This window comes from Lagenorhynchus albirostris, chromosome 15 (assembly GCF_949774975.1).
Source record: "Lagenorhynchus albirostris chromosome 15, mLagAlb1.1, whole genome shotgun sequence".
NCBI lineage: Eukaryota > Metazoa > Chordata > Mammalia > Artiodactyla > Delphinidae > Lagenorhynchus > Lagenorhynchus albirostris.
The window spans coordinates 16064290-16090308 of record NC_083109.1 but is presented as its reverse complement, the minus strand read 5'-3'; the positions used below and the strand labels follow the sequence as shown (position 1 = coordinate 16090308).

Here is a 26019-nt window from a genome sequence, read left to right as displayed (position 1 = left end):
GGGCCTGGGATTTATGTTTCTGATTCGTGAGCCATTGAGGCGGCTTTATCTCTGCGAGAGCATTGAGGGTCGAAGTCAATGACTGGGGAAGTTACTGCATTAGGGCATCTTGGAGGTGGGCTGTCAATGTCCCAGGGTATATGTGAGCGTCTCAGCCTGACTCGGGGTGACAGTGACTTGGAGGGTGGCTGAGTCAGGGTCAGATGGAGGCTGGTGAATTAGTGTGCCCATCTTACAGAATTGCTAACACAATACTGGGGAGCTGGGGCCCCATCCGTTGTAACAGCACCCCGGGGGGTCAGCCAGAAACCAGCAAACAGCCAAATCCCTGTGGCCCCGCCCAGCCGGTCCACCAGTGGGGGAGCCGATTAACCATTAACCCCCAGCCCTCCCTGGCAGAGCCTCCACCCCTTCACAGGGGCTAGGCCAAGACTCCCGGCAGATCCTCCCAGAGGACGGTTTGAAACGCAGGAAGGCAGAGAGGGCACCTGGGAGGAGGCGGTGGGAGGGCGGAGGGCGGGGGCTGGGGCTCGGCCCAGAGCCTTCGGGGTGGGCATCCTGGGCAGGGCAGGTGGCCGAGGTGTGAAGAGGGGAGGATGCGCCTCTCCAAAACCCTTGTCGACATGGACATGGCCGACTACAGTGCTGCGCTGGACCCAGCCTACACCACCCTGGAGTTTGAGAATGTGCAGGTGTTGACGATGGGCAATGGTAGGTGGGGGCAGGTGTGCCCAGGTACAGGAGCGAGTCTTCAGCACTCAATTTGGGACTGGGAGAATGATAGATTAGCACATTGGTCCCATAGGTGAGAGCACAGGTGTTGCCAGGTGAAGCAGATGTGCCCAGGTACAGTGACCAGAGGTATTCTGGGTTGGGGGCGTGCTGCAAGGGCAAATCTTCAGCAAAAGTAGGTCCCAGGTATTCCTGCCAGGTCCCTGTGGTCCCCATTACCAAAGCTGTCCCCGCTCAGCGTGTCACTGGGAGCGGGGACTTCATGGGAGCTTCCTCTTGGTGTCCAGCTCCAGTAACTGGTCCACGTGGTCCCTTCTAGGTCCAGAGAGATGGAAAGGTACGTCCTGTCCCTGGGGACGGTGGATGGAGGTACAGCTGTGTTTCAGGGCATCTTTGGGACTTTCCTGGGGTGAACGCCCCACTCAGAGAAAATGGAGTTCTCAGGGAGCTTTTGCTAAATGAGACGCGGATCAGTAGTGCGTGTGCCATGTGCGTGTGCGCTGGTGTGCGATCGTGACCTCCTCTTGGCGTGCATGCGTGAGTTTCCGTGTACGCGTGTGGGCAGGTGGCAGTGTGTTGCAAACGTGTGTTTCCGGGAATCCACTTGCATGTTTGTGTTCGCCCGTCTGTGTGTGCGTGTTCTGTGTCTTATTTCTAGTTGCATTTGTTCACTGAGTGGGTCTGTGTTTGTTGGTGTCTCTAGGGAATGCCTGCGTTTGCCTTGCTTATGTCCGTGAGCGGTGATGAGTGTGTGTACGTGTGTCTGTGGATGTTTGCACACGTGGTCTGTGGATGTGGATTGGTTTGTGTGCCCCGAGCTTCCTGGGTGTATGTCCCGTTTGGGCATCCTGTTTATACCTGCTTGTGTGTGTGTGCGTATCCCTGCCCTCGGGGGTCCAGAGCACATGTGATTGTGTACACGTGATGTGATTGCGTACACGTGATGTGTAGGGTTGCCATTCAACAAATGCGATTCACATCAGCAACAGGTCCGTTTGTCTTAGAGCAGATCGTGTTGCCTGTGTGTCTCTCCCCAGGTTTATACATACGCTCCCATATCACCTAGAGCACATTTGAAGGTGGGGGGGGGTCTCCTGTACAAAGAGATGGGGGAAGGGAGGAGGCCTGGAAGCCAGGATGCCGGGACCTGACTGGTCGAAGGCCAGCCTCACAGGAGAGAGGGCAGCTGGCCGAGGCTGGCCTTCCACCTGCCTTCCTTCCATGGCTCCGCGGCTTCAGCTGAGGTCTGTAGAACTTGGGTCAGCTCAGCTCAGCCAGAGAGAGGTATCTGCCCTGCCCGTGGTCAGTGGGCACTGCCCGTGGTCAGTCTTACCAGCTGCTCGCCTCCCCCTGCCATTCACTCACTGTGACCTTGGGCATGTCACCTCCCCTCTCCTGGCCTCTGTATATTCTACAAAATGGGCTTAGTCACCTGAGGCCTGCTGGCCGGCCGGCTTTTAGGAGTGTCCGGGTATCACGTGAGGGAACTGAGGGGAAAACACACAGGAAATGGTAAACAAGAAGCTGCTGCACTAGGCAGGGTCTATGTGACCCCAGAGGGATGGTGTGTGCTGCCACACCTGGTCACCGCCCAGCCCTGGGCTGCCCCCATCACCCCTTCAAAACGCATATCTCCAGCTCCCGAGAACTGTGTGTTCCTGAGACAGAGGCCAGGCTCCTTACCGGCTGTTCTGAAGACAGGACAGCCTCCAGCTCTGGAGCCAGAAAGATCAGGGCTCAAATTCTGGCATAAATCCTTCCTACCTGTGTGAACTTGCCAAGCCATTTTCCTCTCTGAGCCTCAGTTTTCTCATCTGTAAAGTGGGAGTAAATCATAGCACCTGCCTCCCAGGGCTAACCAGAAGATCCAATAAGATAAGGCACTTGGGACTTCCGTGGTGGCGCAGTGGTTGAGAGTCCGCCTGCCGATGCAGGGGACGTGGGTTCGTGCCCCGGTCCAGGAAGATCCCACATGCCGCAGAGCGGCTGGGTCCGTGAGCCATGGCCGCTGAGCCTGTGTGTCTGGAGCCTGTGCTCCGCAATGGGAGAGGCCCGCGTAACGCAAAAAAAAAAAAAAAACGATAAGGCACCTGAGTGCTTAGCGCTGGTAACCGGTCCTGGCCCCGCATGAGTCGTCTCAGGAACTCTGAGCATCTCTAAGAAGAGTCTACGTTCTCCCTTGGAGTTTGAAGTGGGTTGAGAGTTGGGGTTATCTTTTGCATACATCCTGGGCTGGAGGCTTGAAGGCTCCAAAGATAGCTCCCTACCTGCCTGCCACTCTTGATTCAGAAGTGGCAGAAGTCCTTGTTTATCAGAGGCCCCAGCAGACACCCCAATAAGGACAGCACTGGCCAGAGGCCAGCACTGGCCCTCACACCTGGACCATAAATCTGGTTCCTCTACTTAACAGCAATGTGATGACTCTGGGCAAGTCCTGTCCTCTCCGAGCCTTGATGTTCTCACCTGGAGAATGGGAGCTGACCCAGCATCAGCTGACCCCGGGAGTGGGGTGATACACTTGGCATCGCCCAGCCTATCCTGCCCAGGATATGGGATCCCCTTCCCCCAGCCTCCGCCTGAGTTGTGGGGTCAGCTCTCCTGGGGGTTGGAGGAGGCAAGGCTGAGGGAGAAAGGGCACCAACGCAGTTTAACAATTATCCCCATCTCCAGGAATAATTCACCAAGTGGAGGGGGCCGCACTCCTGGGCACCCTCGGGAGTCTAGGTGATGTTCAGCTAGGCCACAGCAGCAATGAGATGTCCACTTGTGCTTGGAGGCTGGAAGTCATCTGCTCCCAGAGTTTTCTTCTGCAGAAAAGTTTTCATTTCACAAACACTGATATAGTGCTTGTTATGTGCCAAGCACTTCACATATATTGATTCACTGAATCTTCATAATAGACCTGGGGATTATCATGTTCCCCATTTTACACGTGAGGAAATGAAGGCACAGAGAAGTAAATTAATGCAACCAAGGTCACAGAGCTAAGAGGTGGGCAAGCTACGATTTAAACTTGGCAGAAGGGCTATAGAGGTTGTGCTCTTAACTACAGCACTATATCCCTCTCCAGTTCTTAGCTAGATGTTCCCTAGGAATTCAAGATTGGATTCAGGGTTTCTATGAAAACACGTGTGTGTGTGACTTTGTGAGATGTGCGTATGTAGGCATTTTTCTGGGGAGATGGTCGATAGTGCTTGTCAACTTCTCTAAGAGGTCTATCCTTGGTGGAAGATTTGCTTACAAAAAAGAGGGTTCAGCTGCTGAAACTTAAAAAAAATGGAAAACAACTGGACCAGTCAAACTGCCCCTCTCTACAGTTAGGGAAACTGAGGCCCAGGGGAAATTGAAGCAAGGAAAAGGAGCTTGTCCCAAGGCCACAAGCAAGTTGGTAGCAGTACTAGTACCCAGGACCCCAGCCGCCTGCCTCTTATTCCCCTCTTCACATTTACATAGATGCAGTAGCTTTTGCTATGAGGTGCTCAGATCCTTGCCATGATCCTCCCAGGAGGGCAAACGAGCCACTGTCCTTGATGTATGTCTTCCTGTTCCCTGGGAGAGTTTCAGGGCCCCTGGGTACCAAGCTGAGAGCCACCCAGACCTGTTCACTCAGTGAGGAGTGAGGAACAGGACCTGGTTCTGGGCAGATGCTGGGGGAATATTTGCCCCTCCCACAGTCCCCTCCACCCAGCCAATCAGGGTCTACAAGGGTCCGATGCATCCTAGGAGACAGCCAGGTTTTCGTTCCTTCCCAGAGAAAAGCTGGGGCTAGCGGTCTCCACGATGGGAAGGAACAGACCTTTGCAAACAACTCTGTGAAGTCAGTGCCACAACCGTCCCTAAGTTACAGATGCAAAATGGGGGTTCCAAAATGGCGAGGAACTTGCCCAAGTTCTTGGAGGGAGTATGACAGCACCTGGGCGTAGCTGAGGCTGAAGCCCTGGGGAGGTCCCCACAATGCTCATCTCAGTTTCTGAATCTAAACCACCAGGAGAGCAGGGCCTCCGGGAGGTGACTTTCTGCCCCCGCTGTGTCCTCACTTTTCTTTTGTGGCGCAGACACGTCCCCATCAGAAGGTACCAACCTCAACGCACCCAACAGCCTGGGTGTCAGCGCCCTGTGTGCCATCTGTGGGGACCGGGCCACAGGCAAACACTATGGTGCCTCAAGCTGTGATGGCTGCAAGGGCTTCTTCCGGAGGAGTGTGAGGAAGAACCACATGTACTCCTGCAGGTGAGGAACGTTGATTTCTCCAGCTGGGAAATGGGTGCACTTGGGCTAATGTCCCCCCGGGTCTGTCCTCTCTCTGAATAGGTCCCAGAGGCATCTGCCCTTCAAGCCCTTCAAGCCTCCTCTGATTTCTCAGTCCTTGCAGATCCAGATGGGAACATCTATTCTAGAAACTTCATTTATTGATCATAAAGCCATAGACTGACATTTATTGAGTACTTACCATGTGCCAGGCACCATACTAAGTCTTTGCCTGTATTAACTGTTCCCAGAAGCTCATTGTTATTTTTCCCATTTAGCAAATGGGGACCCATGTGGTTTAAGCCAATTCTGAAGCCTCAGAGGATGAGGACCATCCCCCAACCTGGTGCTTTTTCTGGGGCAAATAGGGGATTGGCCCCGGCCTTTCCACCTCTCTCAAGGCCTTGGAGATCCCTCCTTCAAAGCATCTCACGTTCTGGGTAACAGCAATAATAAAATAATGGTAGCTGTCAGTTACGAGCCCTTACTATGAACAGATTGTGTGCTGAGCCCCATTAAGGTAATTATCTCATTGTCACCTGTCAACACCCTGCTGTGGTCGTTACTATTATTATTCTCATTTTATAGATGAGGAAGCTGTGGCTTGGAGAGGACTAGGAATTTGCCCAAGGTCACCCAGCTTGAATCAATGTCAGAGCCCAGATTGACACTCAGGGTCCCACCCATAACCACTGTGGGTACTGCCTCTATTCCATATCCCCGCCCCCCAAGAATGTGGCTTATGTGGACCAAGTATTGACACTGATCCACAATCAGGAGCCCACTCTGGGCTCTGGGATTTTATAGGATATGCTGGAAATAGCAGTGCCTTGTATTTGCAGCTGAGTGGTCTGAGGCCACGTGTCGCCTCTCTGAGCCTCAGTTTCCCCATGTTTAGCGGGACAGGGTTGGGCTCTCAGAGAGTCCATAGGGCCTTTCCAGCTCCTGGTTGGTTAGCAGAAGAACTCCTGGGATGAAAGGTTTGAACAAAGAGGCTGGAGGTCAACCAGATGGCCAGGATCCTGGTTCAGACCTGGGAGGGGGAAGGCTGTCTCTTCTCTACCCAACCATCCAAAGCCCTCCCCAGATTTAGCCGGCAGTGCGTGGTGGACAAGGACAAGAGGAACCAGTGCCGCTACTGCAGGCTCAAGAAGTGCTTCCGGGCTGGCATGAAGAAGGAAGGTGAGCCTCGACCCTCCCCCTGCCACCCCACTGTCCCACCTGCACCCGCAAGCTCCCGGCAGCCATTTACAACTGCGGCCACAACTTTATGACTTGGTGACAGGCCCCAGGGTGACTGGCTAACGGCTGAGAGGAGGGAGGGCCTGAAAATCTGACCATAGGGAGGGGCTGGGCTTGGTCTTGAGAAAGATTCCAAGAGATAAGCTCCCACTTTCAGCTACTCAGGTTCCCAGCGCCACTACCCCTGCCTGCCTTTACCAACACAAGGCAGCCGAGTTGGGTGCTTTTTCTTAATATACTATTTCAAACATTAGGAAAAGTGTAGAGAACGGCACTACGAACATCCACGGACCCACCACCCAGACTCAGCAAATGGGAATGGGGGCGGGGGTGCGAGAGTTCTGTAGCTGAGCTTCCTCCCCAAGCAGTTTCTTTTTCTTTCCCCCCCGCCCCGCGGTACACGGGCCTCTCACCGCTGTGGCCTCACCCGTTGCGGAGCACAGGCTCCGGACGCGCAGGCTCAGCGGCCGTGGCTCACGGACCCAGCCGCTCCGCGGCATGTGGGATCTTCCCGGACCCGGGCACGAACCCGTGTCCCCTGCATCGGCAGGCGGACTCTCAACCACTGTGCCACCAGGGAAGCCCCCCGCAAGCAGTTTCTTAATCTTCCTTCTTGGGCATCGGGTGACCCAGCGTTCTCCCGTTCTAGGAAGAGGGAACAAGGCCCCTGGGTGGAGGAGGATGGGAACGCTGGGGCACAATGTTTATTCGGGTCTCCCTGGCCTCCTGCCACCAGCAGATACCAATCCCCTGGCTGGGCGTTTCCACAGTTGATAGTTCCTTTCATTCTCATGACAGCCCTGTGTGGCACTATTATCCTTCCTGCTTTTCATGGACGAGGGAACTGAGGCCCAGGATGGTTCAGCAGCTTGCCCGCAGCTGGTCAGACAAGCTCCGAGGTTTGAACCCAGAGCTTTGGACCCGAGTTCATTGCTGTTTAGACGATACCTCAGTGCTGCCTACTGTGCCCTCCAGACCCCAGGGATGTTTAAAAGTTTTTCAGCCTAAACTCAGGAGGCAAACATCTTTTAACCGCTTCTCTGGGTAACTTGAGCTCATTTTCAAATCTCTGTCTCCTTCTCTGCTCAACTCACTTTTCCCAGCCCTGGGACTGGCTCCCAGACCTTCACTTCCAGCCCGCAGCTGTGGCACAGCAGCCAAAACCCTTGGTCTAGTTCTGTACAAACACACACACCCCACCCCACCCTACGCCGCAGCAGGATCCTGGGACTCAGCCTTCCCCGGGCAGACTGAGAAGGACGGGAACTTGGCTTTGCTTGTCTCCCCTCCCCGACTCTACCTCTGAGCCCCTGTTTTCTCTTCTCCCTCCCTGGGAAACAGCTTCTGGGTCTCATCCCTACAGAGCCCTTAGAGTTCACTAGCCCTGCTGGGAAACCTGGGCCTGTGATCCTCACGAAGGAGTGCGTGGTCTCCAAGGCCCCTTCTGGTTCGCAGCAACACAATTCTCTCATCCAGACCTCAGTTATCCTCAAAGTCGGGGAGGGCCTTTTTCAAAAGGCAGATGCCCCCCTGCTCTCCCCTACCCAGTTATCAATGCGATTGAGCCAGTCTCACCTTGAACTTGAGAACGACTTTGTGGAATGAGAAATGTTATGAATGGGGGACTGCCCTGGTGGTCTAGTGGTTAAGACTCCATGCTTCCAGTGCAGGGGCGCAGGTTCGATCCCTGGTCAGGGAACTAAGATCCCACATGCTGTGCAGCGTGGCCAAAAAAAAAAGAAAGAAAGAAAGAAATGTTATGAATGGGAATATGAGGCGTGCATGAACGGCTGGAGGCAAGAAAAAGATTAAGAGCTATAGTCTAAGAGCCAGTGATTCTATCAATCACCCCGACAGCCTAAGATTTTAGGTTTGAGAGAATGAATCTCTCATGTTAAAATTCCAGGCCTTGTGACAGGCAGGTGGGAGAAAGGTTGGCAGCTCACCTGAGCAGATGGCTACCTTCCTAGGCTGTAGGTAGCCTGGTCCTGCATCTGGATGGTCTTTATAGACGTCTCTTGTTAAATATTCAGAGTCACTTTCACGTGTCCCTTCGAGGAAGTTTCTGCCCCATCTGGGCTCTGGTGTTCACATCTATAAAAGGACAGGGCTGGATAATGAACCCTTCCAGCTCTGTGAGTCCACCTTTACGCCCACTGATCTACCCGTACAAGTTCATACTGCCCACCAGGACATGTGTATTTGTTCCCTGATCCTCCCACTGGGCTGCCACAGAGGCAGCAGGCCCGGATCCTGGCTCCTGGAAGGGGAGGGAGAGCCCCCGGCCATTCTGCCTTAGCTTAGGCTTGAAAATAGCCAATGTCTTGGAGAAGGTGGCGTTACTCCAGGAGGATAGGAGAATTGACCGATGGCAAGTGAGTGTGGGCTAGTAAAGGTTGGTGCTTATTTACATGCTTGGGTTAACCAGGAGATCATGACACATGCAGTTGCTTGGTTGCTTTGAGAACAGGCCAGGGTAGCAACGTGTTCCATTGCCACTGTGGTCAAGTTCTGGGGAGTCAGGACATTACTAGCTCTACCTAAGTCTTACAGTCCCAACACCCCTCCTTGGCCTGGTGGGAGGTCAAGAGAGATTCTCGGTGGAAGCCCCAGTGATCAGGAGAGTTGGGACCAGTTTTTATTTCCCTTCCTCGATGGCCTTAGGAAGATCCAGGGATTAAAACTCAAAAGTTGCCCCTGAGGACAGGAAGGTATGGGCCGCAAACATAGCATTTATAGACCAGTCCGTTGTATACGAGGTCATCAGATCTACCCCCTCCCCATTTTACAGATGCAGAAGTTGAGGCCAGAGAGGTGATGTGATTGGGTCGGGGTGGGGGAAGGCAGGACTAGCTCAGCCTCCCCAGAGCTGAGCAGACACCAAGGTCCCTGGAGGAAATCTAGTAGTGATGGCCTTGGGAGGCACCTTCTCGGTCGAGATTCCTGAAACTTCCTCTCGACCTCAAAGTCTTATAAGTTTGGCCAGAGGCTATTCCACGGTGGTCAGAAGTGGGTTCCCTGAAAGAACAAAGACTCTGGGAAGAAATCTGGGGAATCAGTGGGCTCAACAGCCGGTCTCAAATTTCTTCCTCTCAACCTACACCTTCCTGGGCCCCTGCTGGTAGACCCAGGACAAATGTCTGACTCTTGGCATCGGAAATCCAGCCCAGGACGCAGAGCCAGGGGTGCAGGAGGTGCAAGCTGGCGGTAGGCCAGGGGCCGTCTGAGAGGTCCTTCCTGGGAACCCCGGCCCAGCACTCCCCTACGCCCCGACTCAGGGGTTCTCTCGGAAGACAGGCTGGTCCTCCTCTCCGCCTCTGCCCAGGCCGGTTAATATTCAATAGAAGTTACCTTAGGTCCCCGACCCTGCTAATACTGAGCAAACATGTGGAAAACATCATTCCGTGACTGAGCTCGCGCCGGGCACTGATAACACCGGCCTAACCTTGAGGAGCCCAATCCCCAGCTGCTGACAGCAGCCCTTTTCTTAGGCCGCCACTTGGCGCCCTGGTGGGTGCGGGCTGGTAGCCATGGGAGGGGTGTTGCGGGCGGGGCGGGACTCAGGCAGGGGAGCGGTGCTGGGAGCTGGCATCCGTCCAGGATGGTGGGTCTGGGGAGAGGAGATTTCTTACCTTGGGACCTCTATCATATCCCACCAAATTCCCGGGCTCCCTGTACACTATCTGACTTTCATTCTCTGATTTCAACAATGTGTGAAATCAGGAGAGAGTTGAATAGCGGGAATGTCAACGTTCCATCGAGAAACGGGGCATAGGATGTGCCCAAGAATCAGAGCTTGTCTCATCCTGCGCCTTTTTTCAGCCACTCAACAGATATTTATTGAGCACCTACTGTGCGCCAGGCTCTGTTCTACTTGTTGGGGCTACAGCAGCGGACAATAGGGATGATGTTCTGGCTTTCTGGAGCTTTTCTTCTCTTAGAGAGACAGAGAGTGAAGAAAGAAACAGAGAGTAAGTACCAAGAAGAAAAATAAGGCTGGAGAAGGGGCTTCCCTGGTGGCGCAGTGGTTGAGAGTCCGCCTGCCGATGCAGGGGACACAGGTTCGTGCCCCGGTCCGGGAAGTATCCCACATGCCGTGGAGCAGCTGGGCCCATGAGCCGTGGCTGCTGAGCCTGTGCGTCTGGAGCCTGTGTCCGCAACGGGAGAGGCCACGACAGTGAGAGGCCCACGTACCGCAAAAAAATAAAAATAAGGCTGGAGAAAGGGCAGAGCCTGTGGGAGGGATACCACATCAGACAGGATGGTCAGAGCAGGTGTCTCTGAGACGGTGATATTTGCACAAAGACGTGAGTAAATGAAGAAGAAGCAGCTTAGCTGCAGGGGGAAGAGAATTCCAGGCAGTGGGAACAGCCGCGGGAAGGCTTTGAGGGAGAGTGGCCGAGTGAGTCCCAGAACAGCGGGGAGACAGGTTTGACAGGCAGAGAGAATAAAAGCGAGATGGGAGAGACAGGACCATCGCGAGGAATTGTCTCTTTACTCCGGGTATGATGGGGAGGTCCTGGTTTTGAGCAGTGGAGGGATATGACCTGAGTTGGGTTTTAGGGGATCCCTTTGTCTTTCGAGAGGTGCACAGATGGCAGGGGCAAGGCCAGAAGCACAGTGACCGGTGAGGAGGGTCTGAACTGCCCCAAGGCGCAGCCCGGAGCAGGAGCCGCAGATGGAGCTTGCAAAGCTTTCTGATGGAATTTGGAGTGTGAGAAAAAAGGCATATAGTGAGACTCCCAGGCTGGGAGGAAGAAAGAACCTGCCTGGGATGGGAAAGACCCCGAGGAGCAGGTTTGGAGGGAAAAGCGTATAGATGGGGAGACCGAGGCCCAGAGAGAGGATGTGACCCCCACCAGCACATGGAGAGTGAGGGATGAATCCCGACAGGAACCCAGGTCTCCTGCCGCCTCGTCCTCCCTCCTTCCAGCTTCAAAAACATTCCACCGTGAGGCCTCCCGGACTCCGAGGGCCAGGCCAGGGCAGCAGAAGGACCACCTTACATCTTAGGCCAGGATGGGGATGCCCGGGGTGGGGGTGAGACCCTGGTGGATGGAGGCCCTGGGTCTCTGAGTTCCTGGCAGGGGGCCCCCGCAGTCGGTCAGGAGGGAGCCAGAGCTTTCCTGAGCTGCTCCTGAGAGGTTTGTCTAGAGCACATGCACTTCCTGCTGATGGCTGAGGGCAGGTGGGGCCTTTTGCCTCCACATTCAGGAATCCCTGACCATCTCCGTCACCCAGAGCAATTCATTTTGCTTGTTTTATACACTTTCATCTGGAAAGAAAGGGACCCTTTTTCAAAACAGAGCTTGAAAGCCTGTCATCTAGACAGATCCCCTCTTCAAAGTTCAAGACCCACCTTCAGCCCTCTGCCAAGTCATCACGACCTTACATGCCTCCAGTGATGGCTGGGTCACTCCTACAGCCACCCAGCTGTGTGCGGGGCAGTTGTGGCGCTTGGCAAGTTCTCCCACAGCTGGGCCAGGACCCATCTCCCCCCATTCCCACACGCTGATCTGGGCTCTGCCCTCTGGACGCTCCCCAGCGCCCCCCAACTCCCACCTCCAACCCTGTTTCCTTTGTTCCAGGCCAGCCTTGCAGTCCTTCCCTCTGGGTTCAGCCACCTCCCCTTGCTCCTCAGCCACCCCTCATGTCACGGGAGCCCCCCACCCCCACCTCTCTCTGCCTCCTCACAGCCGTCCAGAACGAACGGGACCGGATCAGCACTCGCAGGTCGAGCTACGAGGACAGCAGCCTGCCCTCCATCAACGCGCTCCTGCAGGCCGAGGTCCTGTCCCAGCAGGTACTGGGGATCCACCAGGATCCACCCACCTGGGGATCCCTCACCCCAAAGAGGAATCTCAACTCCACCCCTGACCTCCCCAGCCAGGCCCTGGAGCAGCAGATGGGAGGGCCCTCAGCTGTCACAGAAGGGAAACTGAGACCAGGGTCGCTCAGCCGGTTTAGTAGCAAAGACCCACAGCCGGCACTCAGGGGCCCTGTGGGGCCTGCATTCTGCAAGCCAAGCAGTTTTCTCTCTCGCTGAGGGCCTGAGATCAGCTTAGCCCCGAGAGAAAAGAGGAGTGGACAAGTGGACAGAGTAGCACATGGGGCTCAGCCAACCCCTTGCTGTGTGACCTTGGGCAAGTCACAGCACTTCTCTGGGCAGTGGTTTCTCCACTTATCCGATGAGGATGAGGATTTTTGCTCTGCTTCTCCTCTAGGGCTGAGGGGTTCCTTGGGGTTCAAAGGAGCTGGTGGAGGAGGGCACACAAGGCAGGCAGCAGATAAAGGCCCAGAGAGAGCTTCTTCCCCCATATCTGCCTCCTCAGCATCCTCCCTTTCCGGTTTTCCCTGAGCTTCCTTCAGAGCGGAGAAGGCACCCACAGTCCAGCTGCCCTTTTCCAGACAGGAGAACTCTCCGGGGCGGGGGCTCTGTGCAGGGGACAGAGGATATAAGGAGGGCCTGGCCGTCCCCAGCATTTTCCTTCATCTCCCCCAGATCACCTCCCCTGTCTCTGGAATCAATGGTGACATTCGGGCAAAGAAGATCGCCAGCATCGCGGATGTGTGTGAGTCCATGAAAGAGCAGCTGCTGGTGCTCGTCGAGTGGGCCAAGTACATCCCAGCTTTCTGCGAGCTCCCCCTGGACGACCAGGTGAGTGCCCGCACGGTCTGCGGGCAGTGCGGGCCCTGGGCAAGTGGGTCCTGCTGGCCCACCTGGGATATAGCCTTGGACTGGTTTGATTTTATTTAACAAACATACACAGTGCTCATGTGTGCCTGGAGCTGTTTAAATCACTTTATAAATATTAGCTCATTTAATCCTTCCAACAACCCTAGGGGATCAGTGCTATTACGACCATCTTATAGGTGAGGAAACTGGGGCACAGAGAGGTTAAGTAACTTACTCAAGATCACACAGCTAGTATCCAACACAGCTGGTATTAGAACAGGCAGACAAGCTTCAAAGTCCAGGCTAGTAGCCACTGCACCACTGCCCCAGGCAGCTCTCCTGGGGAGGATGTTGGTAGGGGGTCAGGGGCAGGGATCAGGAGGTTTGGGCTTGAGCCCTTGCTCTAAGATAGGTTCTCTGTGTGATCCTGGACAAATTGCTTTCTCTCTCTGAGTCTCCATTTTCTTACCTGTAAAGTAGGAATTGTAATATCCACTTCAGAAAGCTGTTGGGAGGATTGAGGGACATTGCCATCTTTAAAAGTTTTTATTGGAGCATGGTTGATTTAGTTCGGTGTACAGCAAAGTGAATAAGTTATACATATACATATATGCACTTTTTCTTTTTAGATTCTTTTCCCATATAGACCATTACAGAGTACTGAGTAGAGTTCCCTGTGCTATACAGTAGGTCCTTATTAGTTATCTAGTTTATATATAGTAGTGTGTACATGTCCGTCCCAATCTCCCACTTACCATTTGAGAAGTGTAAATCATGTAACGGGGCACCTACACAGTCCCAGGCCACAGCGGACCTCCCTAACTGTCAGTTTCTTCCTTGTATCCCACCAAGATGGCTTAACTCAGCATTTTATTTCCCAAAGCACCTCCTTTGGAATACCAAAAAATGTCCCAGGGGAAAAAGGGGGCTGAAGGGGCGGGGGCTGAGGACAGTTGAGTTTCTGAGATACTGTAAATGGTAGTGCCTGCCCAGGGCACCCCTGAGGCCTCTGCAGACACTTTCCCTGTTTGGGAAAGAGGAGTTGGGCTGGGTCACCTTCTCAGCTCCAAGGGAAGCTGAGGGACACCAATGGGTAGTGTTCCAGGTACTGGCTCCTGGTGCATTTGCTTCTCTGTTTTGCACATTTGCACAAAAGATTGGCAACACGTGTCGGTCTATTAAAGTTTCTGAGAAGTCCTCAGGCAAGGCAGCTATGGAACTTTGGGAAGCCTAGGGCTTCTCGAAGTCTTCTGATGCCCAGGCTCTCCTGGAGTACGTTAGTATCACCTGGTGGGACACGCTGTGAAAACCCTGGTGTGGCTGGCCCTCACCCTCATGGGGGAGCTAGATCAGACGCCCTCTCGCCTGGATTCCTCTCTGCTTTGGAAGGGATGACAAGGCAGGGATCTCGGCCGAGCGGCCCCTGCCTTTCCCCCTGCTCCTCATGTTCTGGCCCTGGTCCCCTCTGCTGGAGAGTCTGCATTAATGTTTAATCCCTCCTGTTCCTTCCCAGGGGCTCAACAGGGCAACAAGATCCCCCCCAAGCTAAGCAATTGTTAACCTCGATTTCCCACCCAAACCTTCCTGGCTGGGGCTCAGAGCATTCTCAGAGAGCAGTGATGGGTGGCCAGTAACACAGAATAATCATTAACATCACCACCCCCCTACCTGCCCACCCCCAGAACAGCCACCATGTTAGGGGGCTAGACCCAGGGCCAGGAGGGTTCCCTGCTCCCCATTCATGGTGTATAAGGAGCTCATCTTGCCCAAGATGAGTGAGGCACACCTGGGAGAATTGGGGGCACTGTCTGTCGACGTTGCCCCAGGAACCACCTTCCAAGTTTGTTTGCTTCTTGGTTTGTCTTGGACATCAACCCATTGAAACCTAGAAGGCTGGGTAGCATTGGATAAGGGGACTAAGGCTTAGAGAGAAAGAGCCATGTTCCCAAGGTCACAGAACAAGGCAGCCCCAGGGTGTGAATCCAGGTCTTCTGCCTCTTGATCGCAGAGGCACTGGGGTAAGTGACGAAAGTCCTGCATGGCGCCTGGCGTATAGGAAGTGCTCAGTAATCAGCATCCTTTGGCTTCCTTTTGCCCTGGTCGTGGAGAGGGAGCTCTCACCTCCAAGGCTGTTTGCCGTTTCTCCTCTTTTCCTGTCACCCTCACCAGGCTTAACCATGGGGGAACAGATGAGGTAAGGGCATGGCGGTAGGAGGGGCTCGATCTGGAGAGGATGTTAAGTAGTTGGCTCATCCTTTCACCTATTCCTTCCTGCTTCATTCAAACAAATGTTTATCGAATGCTTACTATGTGCCAGGTATCCTCCGTGCCTTAGAACAACTTCACCTCCTTGGAGAGGCCTTTTATGATCTCCTCATCGAATGTAGTTGCTCTTGCCTCATTGCTCTTTATCACATGACCCTCACGTTCCTTTCTCCTTCCCTCCCTCCCTCCATCAATCTATTTTTTCCTTCTCTCTCTCCCTCCCTTCCTTCCTTCCTTCCTTCCTTCCTTCCTTCCTTCCTTCCTTCCTCCCTCCCTCCCTCCCTCCCTCCCTCCCTCCCTTCCTTCCTTCCTTCTTTCTCCTCCTCCCTCCCTCCTTTGCTTTCCTTTCACCATTGTGTCCCCAAACAAGTGTCTGGCACTTAGTAGATACTCAACATTTGACGACTACAAGAATGAGCAATCCAATGAATTAATGAATAAAAGCATCTTTGTTTCCTAGCTTAGCCTGCTAAAAAACTTCCAAACTCCCCAACCCAACCTTGCAGATAAGATCCTTGAGGCTACCAGCCTGCTACTGTTTGACCAGCCCCATCCTTTGGTCCTCATGCAAGCACTGAAGCAGGTGGTTCTGAAAGGGCAAGCGATGTCCTCCTGTGCACTGGCAGGGCTCCCACCTCAGACTTCAGTCTTCTTCCAAGGCCTCCCTGTCCTCTCTGTAGGGAAGGGGTCGGTCAAGCAGATCTCCTGCCAAGGACCAGTGCTCACACCTTTGCCTCGGGAAGCAACATCCATGTCCAGATTCTTATAACACTTTCTCAGAATCTAGAATCTTCCGGCGTCAAGTGGGTGGATGCGCTGGAGATCTCCCGGAGTAATGATTTCCCAAACACAACGGTGCATCAGAATCAACCAAGGAGCTTGTTAATTTCAGATTCTTGGGCCCACCCCAGACATACAGAATCAGCGTTTCTGGCAGTAGGGCCTGAGAATCTGCATTTTACAAAACAGTCTTCATAATCTTTCATAGCTTATCCATGGGTAGGAATTCAGGAAAAAGCTCTAAAAGTTTTAGAACTTTTTGGGTTTGTAGACCCTCTTGAGAGTCTGATGAAAGCCTTTAAGTCTCTGCTAAAAAAAAAACCACATACCCAGTTGTTAGTTTTACCAGCCATGCAGATGAGGCCCAGAGGGGAGCAGCAGCTACCCTGGACACAGCAATTCAAGGACAGGCTCAGCATTTGGTCTCCCGGCTCTGAGCACATGTTCTTTACCCTTCCAGGCAGTTTTATCCGTTATGGGAGGAAGGCAGCAGTTTTCTCTTCTTTTTCTTTCTTTTCTTTTTTTCTTTTTTTGGTTTTTTTTGGCCGCACTGCACAGCATGTGGGATCTTAGTTCCCTGACCAGGGGTTGAACCCATACCCCCTGCAGTGGAAATGCAGAGTCTTAACCACTGGACCACCAGGGAAGTTCCAAGGCAGCAGTTTTCTGATACCCATTTTATAATTCAGGCAGGTAAAGGCAAGGAGAGCATTAAGCTGACTTGCCCAGGGTCATTGACTTGGCCGGGAGCAGCCTTCCCGGGGGTGTGGACACCTTCCCGGGGGTGTGGACACCGGACGCCATCCCTTCTCTCTTCCAGGTGGCCCTGCTCAGAGCCCATGCTGGTGAGCACCTGCTGCTCGGAGCCACCAAGCGCTCCATGGTGTTCAAGGACGTTCTGCTTCTAGGTGAGGATACTGCCTGCCCAGCCAGGGCTCTGCAGAGGGTGTGCCCAGCATGGAGCACACCCGGGCACAGGAGATTTCCATGGTAGTGTGCAGGAGTGAGGGAGAAAGATCAGGAATGGTCCTGTCCTCAGTATTCTCAACTGGATACCCCACTCAGATGCAAAGAAATGTGGACTCGAAGAACTCAATTCCCCAGCATGGAAGTTAGAGCACAGTCAGGGTTAGCCCTGGAGTAACCTGTGCATTCTGGTGTACTTAGGGAGTAGGAGCAAAAGACATCCAGGAATGGCACAAACCCCCAGCCTATGTCACCTATGCCTTCATAGCATGTTTGTTTATTATTTTAAATACTTATATAGGGCGCACCGTGAGCCCTAGTCTGAGTACTTTACAAATACTAACTCCTTTAATATGACGACCATATGAGGTAAGCTCTGTAATTTATTCCCATTTTATAGATGGAAAAACTGAGGCACAGAAAATGACTTACCCAAATATATCTGGCTAGTCAGTGGTAGAAGCAGGACTCAACCCAGGCAGTCTAGTTCCAGAAACTGAGCCCTTATCCTTGGTGCTTTTATGCCTCCCAAGTGGCCCTTTAATGTCATCAGTGTTGTGGGTCTGTTGTCATGTTGAAGAATGGAGCTTGGGTGATGTGAAAGGGGTCCTAGGAAGTCAGGCTCCAGGCCCAGTCCAGTGACTGCAAGCAACTCATTCCTTTAATCTGGGCCTCAGCTTCCTCATCTGTAAAATAGGCGTGACAATTCCCACAGGCCCCTCCTCCCATGGGCACCAGCTGCATTATAACTGCCAGTGGTAGGGCTTGTCCAAAGCTAGGGGAGAGGGGTACACCCAGGTGGCTTCCCCATCCCCTCTCCTTCCCAACCCATCCAGGCAATGACTACATCGTCCCTCGGCACTGCCCAGAGCTGGCAGAGATGAGCCGTGTGTCCATCCGCATCCTGGATGAGCTGGTGCTGCCCTTTCAGGAGCTGCAGATCGATGACAATGAGTATGCCTGCCTCAAAGCCATCATCTTCTTTGACCCAGGTACAGCCCAGACCTCCCACCCTCCCCTGATGCTCCGGACCCTCTGCCAAACTTCTCCTACTGGGTTATGTACCCTGAGTTTACCACCTCATCTCTTTAGTACATCAAGCAGGAGAGGCCATTTCTATTAGCTCCATTTAACAGATGAGGAAAATCAAGGCTCAAAGGGCTGAAATGACTTGATAGGGTGCACTGACTCCAGAGGCTTGGTTTTTTTCTTTCCCACTTTACCCTTCTTTCCCTTCCTCCCTGCTTTCTGCTCCTTACCTCCTACCATCCTTCTTTTCTTTCCCTCAAAAAAATTTTTTATCGAAATAATATTTACACGCACTTAAAATGGAAGTAGTCTTCCCCACCACACTTTTCCTGTCCAAAGCCTACTCCCCATGGGGGAACCGTTTCCAATTCTTTTTACTGTTTCTTCTGGCAGTTACCTCTCCAGCTCTAAATAAAATGCTAACCCTTCTATTCCTTGGTTTATCCATTTTAGAACATATTTTCCCTCTTGTGATAGCTGAGGATTGCACTTTTCTCTATCACCACTCCCATCTTTTCTCCCCCCTCCTCCTAATCTATTTTTCTTGCTATTTCAGCATCTCTACTGTTCGCCTTTATAATGTCCTGCGCTTATGCTATTATTTCTTGTCCCATTACCTGTAGGCAGTATCTCCTAACCTTTCATTAGCAGGATAAAGATTATGCACCCCACTCTCCCCATTCCATCTACTGACTTTCCACCTGTACTTTTTTTTTTTTTTTTTTGCCGTACGTGGGCCTCTCACTGTTGTGGCCTCTCCCGCTGCGGAGCACAGGCTCCGGATGCGCAGGCTCAGCAGCCATGGCTCACGGGCCCAGCCGCTCCGCGGCATGTGGGACCTTCCCGGACCGGGGCACGAACCCGTGTCCCCTGCATCGGCAGGCAGACTCTCAACCACTGCGCCACCAGGGAAGCCCACACCTGCACTTTTATACAACGTTGTTGTAGTTGTGTCTTTGTGCAAAGTGTGATTTCGTTTCACAATGTCACGATGGTTGCCTGGGCTGCAAAAGCCTGCTGGCTTCCTTCCCTCCTTCTATGTGAGAGAGGACCTACTGTGTGCCAGACGCTGTTCTTAGCGCCAGGCCCTCCTTGCATGGAGATCGCCTCTAGTAAAAATAGTGACAAAGAGGAAATGAGCACTGTTTATGGAGTGCTCGCTAAGGCTCCGTTCTAAGCGCTTCCTGTGGATGTTCTCGCTTTCTTACTTGTGAGGTAGGAATTGTCATGATCACTATTTTGCAGATAAGAAAATTGAGGCACAGGGAGATCGATTAACTTGCCCAAGGTCACACAACCAGGAAATGGCAGAGCTTGGATTTGAACTTCAGACTATCCAGCTCTTAAGCCCATGTTCCTACCTACCACACACTATTCCCCGTTTCTTGAGGGGGTAAGATTTCTAGTTCTAGTTTCTTCGAGAGCCTGGCCCAGGCTGCATCCCCTGTGGTGCTTGGCACGGAGCTAGATGGATAGTAACTGCTCAGTAAAATGTGCAGGATTACTGATGCTGAGTCAGGGTCAGCAACCTGGCTTGGACGGGCAGGTGAACTAGGACAGGGCCGGGCACGTAGGTGGTGCTCAATAAATATTTATTGACTGAATGAAAGAATGCACAAACGTGGCCCAGAAGAGAAAGCCCTGGACTGGAAATGTGGGTGAAGTTCTCTTTCTGCTGCTTACTTTATCCATAAAAGAGGAAATAAAAGAGGAAATAAATGTATTACCTCCATGACGGTTGAGATTAACTATTGGATGACCACTTGAATCACCTTCTTAGTTAAGGATCTAGAATGTATCCATTGATTTTTTTTTCATTCATTCATTCATCCTTCCATCCATGTACCCATCCTCTCATCTAATTATCTATTCAACAAATATTGACAACACATGGTGCTAAGTAGTGGGTTTAACAAGACAAAAGAGGGCTTCCCTGGTGGCGCAGTGGTTGAGAGTCCGCCTGCCGATGCAGGGGACGCGGGTTCTTGCCCCGGTCCGGGAAGAACCCACATGCCACGGAGCGGCTGGGCCCATGAGCCATGGCCGCTGAGCCTGCGCGTCTGGAGCCTGTGCTAGTGGAAGAGACAATAACATCCTGTGTGCTCAGTAGTGATGGAAGAGCCACAGAAATTTGGGGACACCATGGACACTGAGAGTGCAGACTTTGGAGGCTGGAATGGAGACAGCTTCCTGAAGGAAGTGTAAACTAAGCTGAAACCCCAAGACGACACAGGCAAGGGAGCAGAGAAGAGGGGAGGCTATTGTAAGGCAGCAGAAGCAGTGTGTGCTGAGGTCTGGATGGCGGGACGTTACCTGGGAGTCAGGAGCCCTAATTCACATCATGGATCTGCCAACAAATGGCTGTGTGGCTTGGGCCAAGTCCTTTCCTTGTTCCGTGCCTCGATTTCCCCATCTTTAAGATGAGACGGTTGCAAGGTACCCTCTTGGGTGTGTTCCTGAAGTCCTGCCCCCCATCTTCCACTTCTTTCTCCCAGTGCGGCCTCTTAGGAAATGTGACAGAAACCTTTTTCTGCCTGAGTCCGGGAAGCTACAGCTTGCATTAGCGCACTCTGATTCTTGAGGACCGTGAATCCTTGCCCCAGCGCTGCTGGGGACTCCCTATGTGAACCTGGGCCACGAGGTCCCCCTATCAGGGCCTCAGGAGTAAGGGGACATCTGGGTCCCACCACCCCAGATGCTCCAGGTGGCCCCCACTGCCTCCCTTGCACAAGCTCTCCCGTTGCAGATGCCAAGGGGCTGAGCGACCCGGGCAAGATCAAGAGGCTGCGTTCCCAGGTGCAGGTGAGCCTGGAGGACTACATCAACGACCGCCAGTACGACTCACGCGGCCGCTTCGGCGAGCTGCTGCTGCTGCTGCCCACCCTACAGAGCATCACCTGGCAGATGATCGAGCAGATCCAGTTCATCAAGCTCTTTGGCATGGCCAAGATCGACAACCTGCTGCAGGAGATGCTGCTGGGAGGTCCGTGTCCGGCCCAGGAAGGGATGAGAGGTGGGCGGGGCTGGGGTGGGCGGCCTCTCCAAGACAAGCCTCAGGCAGACCTGAGTTCACCTCTCAGCTCCATCACTTCCTCACTCTGTAGCTTTCGGCAAATCCTTTTACCTACCTGAGCCTCAGTTTCCTCATCAGGAAAATGGGGATAATGGTCTGTTAATTCGGGTGCTGAGAAGCTAGCATGTTCCAGTCACTGTTCTAAGTGCTGGAGTTTCAACAGAGAACAAGATTCTGTCCTCCTGGAGGTTGTGTATGAGTGTGTGTGTATGAGTGTGCATGCGCCTGCCACTGTGTATAAAGGCTCGTGGAAACAGATGATTATCAAGTATATAATAAAGAGGGCAACTACAGATTTTGAAATAACCAGGTAATATGATAGAGTATAGCTGAAAAGGGGCCTCTTTAGATAGGTTGGCCAAGGGAGACTTCACTGAAGTGGTGACTTTTATGCCACGGACCTGATGGAAGGAAAGAGAACATTTAAAAGCCAAGAGAGAAACATTCCAAGAGATGTAGTGCAAAAGGCCCTGAAGCAGGGGAGGCTTCTGTCTTCAAGAAAGATAAGGTTGTGAGACGGGAGGAGTTACGTGAGATAAAGGTAGAGATTGAGCAGAAACCAACTCATAAACATTGTCTTAGAGGCTATGGTCAGAAATTTGCATTGTATTCTCATCACTACTCGTATAAAAAGACTGAAAAATCAGACTAATGTTTTAAACAAACTATCCTGATTGTTGGGTAGAAAGTGAATTTCAGGGGAGCAAAGTGGAGACAGGAGACCCCTGAGACATGTCACTGTCTCTAATCAGGGGAAGGACAAGGAGGCTAGGACTAAGGCATGACTGGAAATTGATCAACATAGATGAACTTGAACGTCTATTTGGAGGAAGAACCCACAGGATCTGCTGATTGATCAGATGGGGGCGGTGAGGGGAAGGCGAAGCGTCAGGGATGAAACCTACATGTTCGCTTTGAGGAACCGGAATGGTGGTGGAGTAATTTACTGAGATGGGGAAGACTGAGAAAAAACAGCTGGAGGCTGGGGATGGTGGTGGTGGTGAGGAATCCATGTTAGACTTTAGTTAAGCTTGAGATGACTGTTAGATATCCGGGTTGAGTTATCCAGGAGGCAGATGCATGTTTGACTCTGTTGCTCAAACAAGCCCAAAGGTGAGGATGAGAGGCAGCTTCGTGGTGTCCCAGAAACTAGGTGCCGAAGAAGGAGACAGAGGAAGACTAGCCAAGGGGATAGGAGAAATGCCAGGGAGAGTCCCAGAATCCAAGAGGAGAGTGTGTTTTAGTGGGGACAGACATTTAATTGTGTTAAATTCCACAGGAGGGAGAAGGAGGCTCTTGGCGATTGTGTTGAGAGCAGTGTCAGAAGACCGTGGGAAAGGAAACCAGATTTGAGGCAGGGGAGCGGGTATTACAGAGTGAGTGAGTTGGAACGTGGAGAAGTGGAGATAGCAAGAGCATACCGCCCTTTGAAAATGTTTTGCTAAGAAGGGGACCTGGGAGAGAGCTGAGGATGATTGCAAGGGGGTGATCATAACGATGTACCACGGAATCTTGGCTGAACTAAGAGGAATGTGGATGGGTGACAACAGTGAAAAGTGGGGGTCAGTGAAATGACAGCGTCAATAGGGCTGAAGAAGTTTTGCAGTGATGGTACTAGAGGAAGTGAGCTGGAAAGGTAAGAGGCAGGGTCTAAGTGAAGATGATTGAACTTAAGATTTTGGAGGCGACACAGTTACTGGTGATGGTCAAGGACAAGGTTTCTCAACCTCAGCGGATACTTGGGACTGGACAATTCTTTGCTGAGGGGGCTCTTCTGTACCTTGTTTAACCACATGCTTGTCCTCTACCCAAGATATGCCAGTATCACTCCGTCAGTGACAAATATTCACATATTTTCAAAGGTCCCTTGCGGGACCAAAATCACCCCCAGCTGAGAACTACTGTCATATGGTAACTCATTTCATTCTCACTTTGACCCTGTGAATATGGGGTCATAATGAATCAGGTGTCACTGAGATCAGGGTCAGGAAGGAGCTTGTGTTCTGTTGCCAGATAAACATGAGTAAGATAATTAATCTCTTCGGGTCCTATAATCTCATCTGTAGAATGGGTTCATAATGATACCCACTGTACAGGATTGCTGTGGGGATTAAATTATGTCAAACATGAAAAGTGCTATAAAGCAGTACCTGGCACATAACAGGTGCTCAATAATTGACAGCTATCACTGCAACAGGTACACTTTAGAGTCCCCTTGCAAGCCCTAAAATTCCATCATTGTCATATTAGTGAACATAGCCTATTACCAGACCTTATATATATGGTACTGTCATTCTCTGACACATTTTTTGAAGCAGTTACTGTGTTCCAGACACTTTGCTAGGACCTCAAAGAGAGAAGAAAAATACACCTGTAATTGTAATGCTCACAGACAGAAGTGATTGTTCCCGAAAGATGGGTTACAGATAAATGACGGTGGGAATTCCAAGGAAGGAGAGGTTTACTTACTACTGGACTGGGGAGAATCAGGAGAGGCTTCCCAAAGGAGGAAATTTGTGAGCTGGAATTTGGACTTAGGGATATTGGGGGAGCGGGGGAAGGGGAGGTAGAAGGCGTCTTTAGTGGAAGTGACACAGGAGCAAAAGCACAGAGCTAGGACAGTACAGGGGACACATCGATGCTATAAGTAGGTCATTTGGGCTTCAGATATAGGGGATGAGGCTTAATGGTGAGTTGGGACCAAATGGTTGAAGGACTTGCACACCAAGGAGCTTTGAGAGCCATTGATTGAATCCATTATATTAACATGTAATCAATACAGTGCTTGCTGCAATATTTAAATGATCTCACAGCTTCTTTAGATGCTCCTTGTTTCTTTCAAATCACTTTATTCTCTTGGTTTTTGTGTCCTCTCCTTACCTTCATGAAGCCTGTGGATAGGAATGGAAGCCCCAGTTTACTAACCTGGAAATAGGAACCCAGTAGGCACTGTCAGTATTGGATGGGCAGGTTGATCGGCCACACTTGAGGAAGATGGTGCCTCAAGGCCCATGGACTTTATCCCAGACTCTCTCATCCTCACTGAGTACCCCTTCTACCTGCAGGGTCCTCCAGTGATGCACCTCATGCCCATCACCCCCTGCACCCTCACCTGATGCAGGAACACATGGGCACCAACGTCATTGTTGCCAACACGATGCCTGCTCACCTCAGCAACGGACAGATGTGTGAGTGGCCCCGACCCAGGGGGCAGGCAGGTGGGCAATTGGACTTTACCCAGGAAGGGGTGAGGTTGGGGCCTAAGAGGGAATCTGGAGAAGGTCGGGTCTAGAAGATGGGAAATGGGATAAAACAGTTCTCTGTGCTCCAGGGTAGGGAATGAGGGGTGAGACATCCATTGTGAAGGCTGTTTATTCAGTGAGGTGATGGACAGTCTCCACTGAATGAAGCGGCCCTTGGGATAAGGCAATCCACTGGGTGAGGCTGCCCATTGGGTGAGAATTCCATTAGGTGATGTTGTCCACTAGGTAAAATTGTTCATTGAAGTAAGACTGCCCAATTGGGTAAGGCTGTCCATTAGACAGTTGGGTGAGACCATTCATTGGATGAGAACCTCCACTGGGCTAGATTGTCCTCTGAGGTGATATCTCCCAAGAGTGAGTTTGTCATCGGGCAAAGTTCTTCAAAGAGTAAGATTATCGTTGGGATGAGGTGGCCCACTAAGATGAGGTTGCATTTCACTGAGATTGTTCTTTGGGGAAGCCGGCCATTGAATAAAGTTGGCCAAGTGGGTCATAGTCAAAATTATTTTCTGAACTGGTAATGGCGCTGGGGCCGTTAGTTTCTGTTACTCAGCTGCCTCAACATCAAAGAAATGGTATTTTTTGAACCAGTTAGCCGGACCCTTGGGTCGCATCTACTGCTGTTCCTTTTCTCCAAGAAAGGATATTCCTGTCACATGTCCCATTGTCCATAGGGAGAGTCAACTTGGGCTCTGGTTTGAGAGCAGCAGCTGAAGTCTCCATGTCAAATGATGGAAGAGATGGGGGCTATGGGGACTTGGGCAAAAGGTTCTGACCACAGAACCCGACCCAGCCACAGCCTTCCAGACCTCATGGAACTTAGACTTGGTGATCTGGGACTCAGAAGGTTTGGGCCGTAGGAGACCTTAGAGAGAATCTAGTCTAATTCCCTCATTTTGTGGTAGAGGAAACTAAGTCTCAGAGAGGGGGACGAACTTTCCCAGGACTCTTCGTTTACTCCCCAAAGGGCTGGCATTCTGAGCAGCCCCTGTCTGTCTCTCTATCCCTCCAGCCACCCCTGAGACTCCACAGCCCTCGCCGCCAGGTGGCTCGGGGTCTGAGCCCTACAAGCTCCTGCCGGGAGCCATCGCCACAATCGTCAAGCCCCCCTCTGCAATCCCACAGCCGACCATCACCAAGCAGGAAGTCATCTAGCAAGTCACTAGGGGGAGGGGGCTCTGCCAGCCCCCCGGCCCCCTCAGAGAGCCCCGATGGTCACTTGGTCACAGCGAAGAAAGCTGTGACAACAGGGCCAGTCCCAGAGCAGTAATGGAAAGGGCGAGCGCCCTAGAACTTGGGCTACGGGCCACGTCCCACTGCCACCCTTCACTACCCGCTCTGGTGACGGGGCTGTGACTTGGGGAGACCCCCGTTGAAACATCCTCCGCTGCCTCGGACAACTTTTCTCCTGCCGACGCCACTGCCTTCCCTTCATCCTTCACCCCAACTTCTTCACCCCTAGAGGATTGCTGCCTGGAGACGACACAAGACCTTGCTTAAACATGGCTCCCTCCCCACTCAGATTGGTACTTCGTCCCTAGTACTGCCACATTGTCAGACACAGAGCCCTTCTAGGCTGGGTCAGACGGTGGCACCTTACCCATCCCTCTTCTGCTGTCCTAACCGCCACTGTCACCTTCCTCAGCCATCCTAATATCTCCAAAGCCACCTCTCCAGAGGCTGAGGAAGACTTGCAAACAGCTCCCCCAGTCATCCCGGGAGCATTTGAAAAGCACTGACTGGAG

The 26019-nt window shown here is 52.3% G+C and overlaps 1 protein-coding gene across 2 annotated transcripts; it reads left to right on the top strand.

Annotated features, from left to right (window-relative positions):
• Positions 1-596: 596 nt before the first annotated feature.
• On the top strand, positions 597-25501 carry HNF4A (hepatocyte nuclear factor 4 alpha). 2 transcript variants are annotated; one of them, XM_060122894.1, is made up of 10 exons: positions 597-711; positions 4788-4962; positions 6068-6162; positions 11919-12025; positions 12725-12880; positions 16764-16851; positions 17746-17901; positions 20685-20921; positions 24077-24199; positions 25287-25501. In XM_060122894.1, exons 1-10 carry the CDS (start codon positions 597-599, stop codon positions 25427-25429), a joined length of 1395 nt encoding a protein of 464 aa, XP_059978877.1. In that variant the 3' UTR covers positions 25430-25501. The 2 variants fall into 2 exon arrangements, with proteins under 2 accessions (XP_059978877.1, XP_059978876.1); XM_060122893.1 differs by having other exon boundaries at positions 24077-24229.
• The last annotated feature ends 518 nt before the right edge of the window (positions 25502-26019 follow it).